The following is a 12,691-nucleotide window of genomic DNA, read 5'->3' as shown; positions in this document are numbered from 1 at the left end:
TGTCATTTGGATTTATATGATCCTTTAACACATTCATCACCATTATTCTCAGTTTCAGACACCTGGTTTTCATTTGATTTCACCCACATTTCAACTTCATCAATAAATTCAGCATTAAACATCATTTTAGCCTTGAACCATTTTTCATGCCTTTCTTTTTCCTCATGGGGCAACAAAATCATCAAAGAATCATGCACACATCTTATTTCATCACACAGTTCAATAAAGCCATGTAGAGATTTTTTTACCTCAGACATTTTAATACTTTGCATAAACTCTTGAATCGGTTTCTTTAAAGCACTTGCTTTGTTTAGCTTAATCTTTCTAACATTTTGTAGTCGGTCGAGCTTGTCTGCGAGCCCTTTAACGGAAAGTTTGACCACTCGTTGGCTTGTCCGTGAGTCGCTACTGCCGGCGGCCACAGAGTCCGGTTTGCCAGCAGCAACTGGCGCACAAACACCCGACGATGTGTCCACATTAGTCCCCAAGTCCTCCATTCAAAGTCCGACAGTCACAATATGTTAATCAAACAGTCAAATGTTTTTCCACTTCAGCAACCAATGCACTGGAATTACGCCCCTACGTGTGCACACTTTTTAGATTTAGATGGCCATCTTTATGAGTGGTAGCGCTACCTTACCTATTCTGATAGTTGTGGCCTGTGGTGAAGTTCTGAGGTGCTCTCACCGAAGTCTCCTTGTGGCTCTCCCGTACCCGTACGCCTCCTCACTGGCCTCTGCTCACTAGCTCGCTCCTCCTCGCGATCCTGTGTCCTCACCGGCGTGTCCAGTCGGCAGGTGAGCAGCTGACGCTCAGCTGATCCCAATCACGACACCAAGCCTGCTCCTTAGCGATCTCCTCCTTCCGTCCACCACCAAACGCAACAAAGTCCAACTTCAAATCTCCAGCAGTTGTCGACTATTCAGACAGTTTTTGACTTGAATTGTAGAAGCTAAGCCAATGCTTTAAGCTACTGAGGTGTTTCGCTTGTTAAACCTAATTGACGCGCTTGGACCAAACCATCACGGATGAATGAGTACCCTGTTTCCTTTGAGTTTATACAAACAACTCCGTTTATTTGCCTCATGATTCCATCCGTACGGAGCACAAATGATGCTGCACAGCGGTCAAAAACTGTTTTGTTGTCCGGAAACACCTGACGAGCCCCCAACATACATACAATATATATAGGCTGACCCGCCAATCACAATCCGACAACAATTAGACAACAATTAACAAATCTGCTCTTACATATGTTATTAAACACTTTGGTCGGAGCAGTCTCAGTGCTGTGGTGCTGTCTAAAACCTGACTGGAAGTAATTAAGCTGTTGGGGGGAAAAAAAGAAAAAAAAAAAGCTTTTTCAATGATCTTACTTAAAAATGGGAGATTTGAGATAGGCCTGTAGTTGTTCATTTGTGTCTTGTCAAGATTGTCCTTTTTCAGCAGAGGTTGGATTACAGTTGTTTTTAGTGGCTCTGGAAACACACCTGACATTAAAAGTCCTTTGTTTTTTTTTTTAATAAAATGGATGCTGGACCTTTCTCTCACCATTTAAAACCACAAAAACAATGCAGCACATATGTAAACAGTTCAAGAGCGCCTCTTTTCTACCCCTGACTGGACAGAGGAGAAGCAGAACAAGCACCTGAATGTATCAATATATGTTGAAGAGAAGACAAAAAAAAGATTTGAGACTAGTTTCAGTTTTCTACATTCCAGTTTTAATTTTAATTATCAAATGTACAGTACATCAGATCAGGTTTTAGTTTCACATTAAAAAACACCCAGTTCCTAATACAAAATAAGAAGCATTCCTTATTCCCACCCCCAATACAAAAAAATCCTCATCTTAAAATATCAAAAGTAACAGTGATAAGGCAACAACATCAAGGTTAGGACATAACCAACTTGTGTAGATTTCTTCATAATTTACACACAAACTGAAAATCTGACCCAATTCTTCAGATCTATCACGTAATCATTTTCAATAAAGCTGAACTATGATCACCCTCTCTTGTCCAGGCAGATGTGAAACTGATCAGAGCAAAAAAAAAGAAAAAAAAAAAAAAGTCAGATCTGTTCATGTGATGATGCAGAAAGGAACAGAGAATAGCTATGATCTCATACTCTCAACTCTAGCACGTTAAGTAGTCTGTTGTACAGTGCAGGAAACAGTAGTTTGAAGGCAGCCAAGAGTCAATTTTCTATTTTGGGCAACGGGAAGTAACCATGAAAATCTGGGAGCTAATCATCAAGAGCAACAAATACACAATAATCAGTAGTTGCACAAAGTTGACACTTGCTGTTGGAATGAAACCAAACCAAGAATTCCAGTTTTCTTAACAGATGTCTACTCCCATCTTAATTCACCACCTTTGCTTAAAAAAAAAAAAAAAAAAAAAAAAAAAAACGCATTCTGCACATATTTGGTTATTTTCTTGCTCATTTCTTAAATTAACCAGTAAAACCCGAAGGATACAAACCTCTAATAACCCTCACAGAACTCTTATTTTGTTCCTGGGACCGTTTAGCTAAAGAAAAGTGCTGGTATTCCAGTTGTGTTTCTAAACAGAACCATTTCCAAGACTTGGGTCCGCTTATTTCACTTTAAATGTTTTCCAAATCCAGTTTTACATCTTACACAATCGTGAAGACACCAAGTGTAGGGACATTCTCACCGACTAAATGTGTAAAAAGTGCAACCTTTTTTTTTTCTTTTCATTTCCCATTAGGTTAGTTTTTTTCTTTAAACAAGATTACCATTTTGCTTCCCTGAGCCACTGCATGATAAAAACTGTCCAACCAAGAATCTCTACTCGATGCATTTTAGTGTTTTTAAATGAAAAACTGATTTTTTACTTTATCAGGGGCCTTTTGAGGCAGGCAGAAAACCCTGATGAGAGCAGAAAAGGTCACCTCACAAACCTTTGTTTAGCAGCTTGCTCATTGGACAGTTGTTTGCAGTGCAGCTAAGGTGTCCTCCAACTGAAACAGGGATGCAAAATGGTGGAGGAGGAGTGACTGCAGTTTTTCCTCGGCGAATCACGGGACGGTGATGTTAAATGGGGACCCCGGGATGTGGTCATCACCCCACTTGACCACCAGGATGTAATCTCCTCGCTCCTTCAGCAGATAACTGACGTTGTACTGAAGGTTGCCCTTGTGTTTGACCAGAACCTCCTCACAGGGGATGTGAGGGCCATGCACACTCACCATGAGCATGTTCTTACCTGGGAAAAGGAGGGAAAGATGACATGTGGGAAAATCCCCTTACCAATGATGGGTGTTAAAGTGTTTCTGCTGCCCTTCATTCTAAACAAAAACCCTGACAATTTCAGCTCACGAGCAGCTGCGCACTATAACTTAGCTCGACGTCGAGCTAGACGTCGCACTTCTGATTTTTATGCGATCTCATAGTGATCACTATGGCAACATGGCCTGTGAAGCCGACTTGTACAAGTTGTACATTTCATTAAATTAATTTCTTTAGGATTACTAAGTACTTGCCACTTTGCTGGACTCTTAATTATCTTTATCTGTTTTTGCGTCAACAAATGAGCATGGTGCTCACAGGTAAACAGTGACAATGTGTTGTGGGACGAAGACCACAGGCTTATGTAATTTTTCTAATTTCAGCCTCCTTGTCTCCTCTTTTCTCCCCTGATGAGAATAACTAAATACAGCAACATAAAAAAGAAAAGCAAAGACGTCTCATTTTCTTAAATTCCTGTCATCTCGACTCTGCTCACACCTGAAGGTGGGGACTAAGACATGAGGAGAGGAATAAAGGACTGCTAATATGGAAATGGGATAAGCTGTTTCTTACCAGCTTTGCTGCAGTCAACAGAGAAGCTGCCCCTCTGTCCCACATAGGCCTTGCTGAGGCCAGATCCTCTGCATGTCACCTTGCTCGCATCAGAGTAGTCGGGTCTGGACATGGCACTCTGTGTAAAGCTGCTAGACACCCGAACAGCTGGATCCAATGTCAGGGTAGACGTCTCGCTTGCGTTTGTCACATTCACCAGCCGAGAACCTGAGAGACAATGAACCTTATTGTGTGATGTACGTAGAATAAAACTAACAAACCAAGTAGCTTCCTGCTGCATGTGGTTAGAACCTTTCTGCTGGCTGGATCACATGGTTTTTATTCCAACGTTACAGGGAGCAGCAAAGGTTACCTGTGACTCTGGCCTTGAAGGGACTGCCAGTGATGTGGTTGGGTCCTCCATACTTGATGCTAATCAGGTAGTTTCCAGGTGCCATGGGAGTGTACTGCACCTTGTAGCCCTCTGGAACCTCTTGGCAGTCCATCTTTACTTTAGAGGGACCCTCGATGGTCACAGCCAAAGCCCCAGGACCTGCTTTAGTGTTGTTAATGATGAACTCCGATTGGGTGCCTTTAAGATTAAAAACACTCAATGTCTAACTGAAACCAAACATTGAGAAATCTGCTGAGAGAAAGCAGGGTTGTGCAAATGCCAGCAGAACCTGTTACAGACTTGTATTTAAAGCAAAGGGGTCACAGGTCTACAGCTCAGAAGTGACCCACCTGTGATGCCTCTCTCCAGTCCAGCTCCATATGCTGACACCAGAGCAGGCTCTCCAGTCTGTCCTGCTTCTCCGACTCTGACCTGGAAAGGACTTCCAGGGATGTGAGAGCCGTTAAATTTCACATCGATGGTATGGATGCCGTTCTCCCGGGGGATGAAGCGGATGGCGTACTTGTCTAAAGAGCACAGAGGGCGTCTGTTAGTAGTGGGCCAAAGACACGAAGCAGTTCCAAGCTGGGCCTTGGTTTTCTTTATGCCACTTGAAGTTGACATGCATCACCTTTAAATACCCAATAAAACACACCCACCTCTTTCCAGCTCTGTGACAACACACTTCTCCAGAGCTCCAGAGGGGCTATGGACTTTGGCCTCCATCTTACCCTGTGCTCCATTCAGACGCACTGCAAAGGATGCTGGGTAATTTGCCTTAAGACCAGACTCCTGCCGAGCCCAGATGTACAGTTAAACAATTGAAGAAAATAATTAACACTTAAATCACAGACATGCAGTGATAACTGTGCTTACAGTTTGGTAGCAGATCAAAATAGCGTGTTTACATGGATGGCTTTTAATCAGATTTACAGTCCAAACAGAATAAAAACACTACATTTTTCTGTATGTGTGAAGCCAAGCCCACTTTTTAAAATGTCAAAAGAAAACATTCAACTTTTGCCCATCTCATATCTAATGTCCATATCAGAACTTAAATTTGAATCCGATCAGATCTTTGTCCACGTAAACATTGCTAATGCTTCTCACATATTTTCTTGTTCTATGTTTCTAAACTACCCTCTTGTTTCATATTTTACTCTGTTCCAACACTTCCCTCCATGTATTCTGCTGATTACTCTTACCTGAGCTCCCTCCGATGCAGTTCCAGCAGACAGACGTAGATGGCCACAATCAAAGCACAATTAGCCTTACAGGTAGTGCTCAACCTGATAAACTACATTAGTAGTTTTTTTAAAGGATATATTAAAATTGTTTTGTTAAAATATTATACAGTATGTGCAACTTGTTAGCACTCTGTGCTGAACTTCTGACCAAAGTGTCATTAGTTTGTAGTATGTCTTCTGGTTAACATTGTTGGACAGAGATCACAGATAAGATTACTTCCCGTGGATGCATTAACATCTGTCAAAGGGATGTTAATATACATCAACACTAAGGAACATGGAGACTACAATGCTTCATTTTTTTTACTTTCAGGAATAATGTTTTTCTAAATAAGTTTTTAATCTTACCCTAGAAGGCAACGCTTCATAAATCCATAAAGGAAGTTTTACATGAAAATAAAGTGTTCCATTTATGCCTTAAATGGCAAATTGTTGCGTTGCATTGTCGCACATCTCAGTATCCAGATTAAGGAGTACAGAAGTACTCATATCTGATCTGTGGGTACTTCTGTTCCCCTTAATCTGGACATGGAGATAAGCTCCCCTTTTCTGTAACATTCAGAATACTTGTTGGATTTTGGGTTCAGCACTCCACCGAAGACTTAACAGTTGAAGCGCAATTTCTTCCTTTTGATTCATAAACCATTCCGCTTGTGGTGCATGACTGTTTTGCTCCGTGCAATTTGCAGTAGGGAAACGCCCAACTATAATCACAGGACGAAACATCCCAGGGAGCTGGGTGACTTCAGACCAGTGGCACTAACATCACACAAGAAGACCTTTGAACAGCTGTTGCTCCATCTCCTCAGACCCCAAGGCCACCACGCACAGGATCCACTGCAGTTTGGATACCAGGAGAAGGTTGGCGTGGAGGATGCCATCCTCTATCTGCTACACAGGGCTTACTCTCATCTGGACAAGGAGAGCGGTGCTGTGAGAATCATGTTTTTTTTATTTCTCCAGCACCTTCAACACCATCCAGCCCCTCCTGCTGAGAGACAAGCTGACAGATGAGGGTGGACTCACACCTGGTGAGATGGATTACAGACTACCTCACAGAGAGACCACAACCTCCAACCTGTGTCCATCGAGGGGGTCGATGTGGAGGTGGCCAGGACAAATATCTTTGTGTGCAGCTGGATGACAGGTTGGACTGGACAGCAATGGTAGACTATACACAGGAAAGGACAGAGCCGTCCGTACTTCCTGAGAAGGCTGGGGTGCAGAAGGCACCTTCTGCACATCACTTTCATCAGTCAGAGGAGTGTGTTCAGTGGCAGACTGCGGTCTCAATCATGCTCCACCAGACTCAAAAACTATTTTGTTCCTCTGGCCATCAGGCTGTACAACAGCTCTAAGGCACTTCTGTATTTTCACTGGTCACTTTATATTTTTAAACTTTTTTTTTTTTTTTTAGATTGTTTTTAAATTGTATAAACATTTGTATTGCTTTATTATGTCTTGCTACTGGATGCTTGAATTTCCTTCAGGATCAATAAAGTATCCATCTAGGACCAAGTTAGTCAAATAAGGTCATACTTAATGCTAAATTTAACTGACATTAAACTGATAAACAGAGTTTTTACATCACTGAATTAAATAAAAATGAGAGAATACAAGTGCTGCATCAAATTGAGGCACTAATGCTGTAGATTCTATACATTTTTAAAGCAGATTTGCAAACTGCGTATATTAAAGCATTCCCCTCGCCTCACTTTGTCAGATTTGATAAAACACCGCTGAGTGTTGCACACCCAGAGTAGGAGCTTGTCTAAACGAATAAGTCTGTCTCTATTCATACATAGCACTAACATGTGTCTGGGGTGATCTGCTCACACGTGCACAGCACCCTGTATCCGAGCGCTGTGACCACATTTAGAGGTGTAAGAGATCCCACTCTTTCAGCTTTGTGAACACAAAAAAACAACGAGGTGGCGCATTGACTTACCAACCCGACAATGTGTTCAGGTCTGTTGACTTAATGGGTCAAGGTGGATACTGACACCTACTGCATTCACATGCACAGCAATATTTAGATTTAGATCCAAATGACATCATACAGAGCACAGTCAGATTAATTCTTCACTTCTACAATATGTCCCTGATGTTTACACACATCCAAAGGGTTCTTACACCCAAAAAAGTTGCTTTACTTCTCACCCAGAAAGGACGTCTCTTCAAACATGGCTGTCTTTTTTTGCTTTGCCATTAACAAATTCTTGCCAACTTCTGGTGGGTTTTTCCAGAATTTTACCCAGCTGGCAGTCAGGAATTACTAGAATTCCAAGTCCTCAAATGCAGCCCAGAGCATGTGTTAAAACAGTCATCAAAAAGCTGTAAAACACTCCAAGACCTAATAATGAATTAAAGGTGTATACATGCCTATAATATAACAATATAACCAAGATCAGATTACTCCACAAGATTTTCATTGGGTTAATATCAGAAAAATGCTGTGCATGTAAACTCAGAGCTATGTGGGTTGCAACATTTCCACCAGAGCGAGTGAGGTTGGCAACAGAAAAGGTGCAGAGCTACATCTTTAATGTGCATATGGAGCGGGAAAACGATATCACAAGTGGTTTCTGTGAGTTATGAAGTGAACTCAGAACTGTCAGCTTAAGATCAAACCACCAAAGATGTCTATTAATGTCACGTATGAAGAGGGCCGAGGAGGACAGCAGGAAATCTGCTGTGGCCCGTCTGTCTGCTGCAGCTGTGCAGTCGGAGAGCTGATGATGTTGAAGCTGTTAAAAGCCTTTAAATGAAACACAAGAGAAACACCAAGAGTTCCACACCAAACAAAAGGAGGGATGACCAGAGCCAGGCAAACAGCAGCTCAGAGTGGCTGTACTGCTGTAGATACGTTTCTCCCTTTGGGATTACTAACAGTCTAAATGTCTTCATTGAATTCTTATTTTAATGGTTCTGTTTTCCAGTGGCATCCCAATAAAACAATAAGAAATAAATTAAACTGGTTGTCTTCATTTGAAGTCAAGAGAATCCTCTTTACAGTTACAATAAATTGATCATTTTGTAATCACCCCAGTGCCAGCTTCTCAAATGTCTCAAGAACCAACTTCTATCTTCTATTCCAAGATAGAAATTTAATGTCTTTGGGTTTTTCTGTACATCTAACAAAAAGTTTTACTTTAGCAGAGTGCTTTTTAATTATTATAGCTAGTATTTGTCTGTAATCTTATTTAATTTTGAAAATAAGAATGCGAGCCAGAGGAGGAAAGGACGGCTCTCTCCGGCCAAAGTGTCAGCTTCACAGAAACCACGAGTTTGCCTGGTTGTGGTCACATCCATGAGGCCAGTTGCATAAAGAAAATTAAACTACTTCAAACTGAGTAACTGCAGCTAAGTGGAAGAGATTTGCCTGATGTACACTGTTTGAGATGTTGATCATCAGGCCTAGCTGTGGCTTTTAGTTTGGTTAGAAATAAGAAACAACCTACATGTATTAGATTATTTTCTTGCGATTCTAAAAGATCTGATAAAATGACTCGAATTCCAGCTTTTTTTTTTATTTATTTTTATATATATATATATATATATATATATATATATATATATATATATATATATATATATATATATATCTATCTATATCTATATCTATCTTCTATTAGTTTAAAAAGTAGCAATAAACTTGGTGCCACAGTTAAAATGGAGCAAATTCCATCTTTGATCATTAAATTTTTTTTTTTTTAAATGCAACTGCGCCGCAGAGCCCTTTAGTGTTGCACGACAAGCTGGGTGTGGAGGTGTCTCCTCGTGCCTCACCTGAAGGCCGGCAACAGAGAGGCGCCGGGCGTCGTTCGCTGGTGCGACAACAGGAACCAGGTAGGGGCTGTCAGGTATGTGCTGGTCATTAAACTTCACCGAAATCTCATAATCACCTGGAGAGGAGGGGATGAGAATGTAACAGAGCGTGACAGATACTTTAATGGACAATAGAAGTAAAGCCGTGTGTGAATCATCTACCAGGCTCCTGAGCAATGTAAGAGACACCGCAGGACCCGTCTTTGCGGTCGTCAAAGGAGATCTCAGCTCTGCTGGGTCCCTCCACTGCGATGGACAGACCACCAGCACCCGCCTCCCTCGTCCAGATACTGAACTCGGCTGGTGGATGAAAGAGAGAACATAAGAGGGAAAAAAAACAAAAACACAGTAATGCACCTTCCCCATTTATCCAGACATTCAAAGAGTGATATGAAATGCTTTGAGTTTTGTTCAACCTTTTTTGTTGTCTAGTAAATGATCATTATATAATGACGTAATGCTGCAGAAAATCACTCAGACTTTCAGGACAGGTGTTTTTTGTACCTGGTTCTCCTGCCAGTGCACCCTCCAGTCCCGGGCCTCCTGCTTTCACTTTTACAGCACCGCCCTCTCCAAGTGGCCCCACAGTGAACTGGAAGGGGCTACCCGGCACGTGCACGCCCCTATACCGCACACCAACGCTGTGCATGCCCATCTCTGTAGGCACGAATCGCACACAGTAGGTATCGCTGCCAACGGCAACCAGCTCAGCAGGCTGACTGGCTCCAGATGGGGAAGTAACCTCAGCAGTGACGTCCTGCATATCGATCGCTGCAAACAGACAAATGGTTATGGGTCTAAAACTCTTAACTCTACACATTATGCCAATAAAGATGCGAAAAATAGAATACATTGTTTTTGGGAGAATGACAAATAAGGAAAAGAAAAAGACATTAACATGAAATGGAAGACAAGAAAATTTTTGAAAAAAATTAGATTGAACCTCTTGTCTCGGATGAGATTCTGAACCGAATTTCAGTTTGAATCATTTAGTCATTTCAGGTTTTTGAAAGTAGACGAACATCATTTTAAACCCTGTTTAATGTCAAAGTGTGCAAAAAAGTGAAATGGCCGGAGCGCAGTTCCTGAAGCTGATGTATATCGTCTAATTCTCTGCCATAAACTTAAAGTAACCCTAAAAAAAAAAAATCAAGTGAAGCTGCAAAAAAATAAAGCATGATATGCCGCAAACCTTGTGCTGCAAGCCCAGTCACTACAACGCACCCTCCACCCCAGCACTGCTAACTGAACTGCGGGCATCAACAACCCAAACACCCCTCGCAGCTCTCGCTCTTCCTGCCAACACCAGACCAGACAGGCCGGAAATGAGGCGGACGCGCCCAGGGGAGAGGCTCTGATCCCGGGTGACAGTGGAGACACGAGCCGTGCGATAGATGGAGCTTCCAGACAACCGAAGGGAGCAGTAGGAGCGGAAGAAGGTGGGACAAAGGAGCTGCTGAGACAAGACCAGGAGGAACCAACTCACTGGAGGAAAGAGATGAGAAGAATAAAGATGAGAAGGGGCAGAGTATGAGGATAGCACAAAAGAAAATAGGAGAACCTGAGGAGAACCTGAGGAGAAGAAAGATGGAGAGAAGGAAACAAGTCAGACTGGAAAACATGTAGAAAGGACTGAAGAGAAGACATAAGGACAAAAAGCATAGAAATAAAGACCGTGTGAAGTAGCAATGAAATGTCAAAGCTTCAGAAAAGGAGGTTTAGGAGCTCTGATGCTGCAGGAAGTTTTTACACTGGATGTCTGACTGTCGTCTCCACACGATCTGAATCACCTCGATGATTAACGACCTGAAAGGAATTTTTCCTTCGATGCGTGGAAACAACTTTTTTTATTTTTAATAAAATCGTTGTCGTCTCAGTGATCCGACACCTTTCTGTTGGCTTGTGTGCGTTGTGTGTACCTGGTATCTTCAGGTTGAGGTCACACACGCTCCCAATGCTGGTAACAGATGCCGCCTTCTGTCGCCGGGTGATGCTCTCCCGTATGCGACCCTCACCTGTCACCCGCACTGTAAATGGACTTCCTGTTGACAAATAAACACACATTTAACCATTTAGCTCCTGACCCGTACAGCTGTCACCCATAACTTTGATTTTTGAAGAGTTTGAACCATTATTTTCTTTGAGGAAGCTGTGAAGTTTGTTTGTTCTCACCTGGGACATGTTCCTCAGCAAAGCGGACTGAGACAATATAGTTTCCAGGTTCAGTAGGACAGTAAGTGACGCCACATGTCCCATTCTCCATGTCCTCTGTCTGGATGTCCACTTTACTGGGACCTTCAATGGACAGGGCCAGACCGCCATAACCTGCGCACAAACAAACCGATAACCATGGCAGACAACTTAAAATGTTGTGAACAACTAACTAGTGGCAGAGCCTTCTGTACTGACCGGCCTCTCGTGTGTCGACTACAAAGCTGGCGTTGTTGAAGGTGGTGCCCTGGATGAGACCGTCACCGTGAGCTTTAACTCGGCTGGCGTCTCCAATCTCAGACTGGACCACCATGATGGTGATGGGGCTGTTGGCGACATGCCGGCCGTTCTTCAGGATGCTGACCTTGTGCTCACCCACCTCCCGTGGGATGAAGGAGATTCCTGGGAGGAGGTGGGAGATGCAAACAGAAAGATGAGACCACTAACAATAAGGGAAGGTTAAACCATTTCCTGTTTTCCGTCTTTAAAATGTGTATTTGTGTTGCTGTGTATTCAGATGGTTGAGCAGGCGTCCCATGTACAGACGTAGAAGCTCCTTGAGGCAGCTGGGATGGTGTCCTTTTTTTGCACATCTTCCCCAACTCTTACTGCCACCTTTCCCATCTAATAACTGTTAACCTTAAAAAAGGATTTGTGTGCATTACCAATGTGTGTGTTGGCCATCCTCTTCAGCAGGCAGGGCTCTTCGCGTCCGGAGGGCGCCCTGATGCTCGCCGTCAGCACGCTGAGGTCCGTCTCATTAATGTCCAGAGAGAAATCTGCTGCTGAGCCCAGTTTGACCTGAGAACGCCTCTGGTTGTCCTCTAAAAGACAAAGAAGAGAGACGTGGGCATTAAGCTCAACCTCACCCTCCCAAGCCTGTAGGAGAAACTTTGGTGGTCCTCTCAAAAAAAAAAAAAAAAAAAAAAAAAAAAAAAAAAAAAAGCAACAGGCCTGCAACTTCTGCCATTTTACAACAGTGAAAGCATGTATGCCATTAAATCATTAAGGTAATTAAAATGTGCTCTGTTAAATATCAACCCTCTGGGTTTAAGCCACTAATCCAATACATTTGGCTGAATGAATGCATTTCAACTGCTTACATTTGTGATCCAAAAATTTTCCTGACTTTGACACATTTCCTCCGATAGTCAGCTTCATGTTTTTACAGAATGCCCTTTCAAACCAAGTATTTTGGCCGTT

The 12,691-nt window shown here is 42.5% G+C and overlaps 1 protein-coding gene across 2 annotated transcripts in view; it reads right to left on the bottom strand.

The window, feature by feature from the left end:
- Positions 1 to 1,701: 1,701 nt before the first annotated feature.
- flnba (filamin B a) overlaps positions 1,702 to 12,691 on the bottom strand; it is a 65,610-nt gene continuing 54,620 nt past the window's right edge. For both annotated transcript variants that reach the window (XM_075461799.1, XM_075461800.1), the window contains 12 exons: positions 12,154 to 12,312; positions 11,687 to 11,890; positions 11,450 to 11,602; positions 11,197 to 11,319; positions 9,782 to 10,048; positions 9,440 to 9,577; positions 9,239 to 9,354; positions 4,862 to 4,994; positions 4,553 to 4,729; positions 4,182 to 4,400; positions 3,830 to 4,036; positions 1,702 to 3,233 (listed from right to left, as the gene is read on the bottom strand). In XM_075461799.1, the coding sequence (XP_075317914.1) occupies positions 3,046 to 3,233; positions 3,830 to 4,036; positions 4,182 to 4,400; positions 4,553 to 4,729; positions 4,862 to 4,994; positions 9,239 to 9,354; positions 9,440 to 9,577; positions 9,782 to 10,048; positions 11,197 to 11,319; positions 11,450 to 11,602; positions 11,687 to 11,890; positions 12,154 to 12,312 (2,084 nt within the window). In that variant the 3' untranslated portion in view covers positions 1,702 to 3,045. The remainder of the gene's footprint in view (positions 3,234 to 3,829; positions 4,037 to 4,181; positions 4,401 to 4,552; positions 4,730 to 4,861; positions 4,995 to 9,238; positions 9,355 to 9,439; positions 9,578 to 9,781; positions 10,049 to 11,196; positions 11,320 to 11,449; positions 11,603 to 11,686; positions 11,891 to 12,153; positions 12,313 to 12,691) is intronic.

Source organism: Odontesthes bonariensis, chromosome 3 (genome assembly GCF_027942865.1).
Source record: "Odontesthes bonariensis isolate fOdoBon6 chromosome 3, fOdoBon6.hap1, whole genome shotgun sequence".
NCBI lineage: Eukaryota > Metazoa > Chordata > Actinopteri > Atheriniformes > Atherinopsidae > Odontesthes > Odontesthes bonariensis.
Note: the sequence above shows the minus strand (reverse complement) of the source record. Positions and strands in the feature narration are given on the sequence as shown.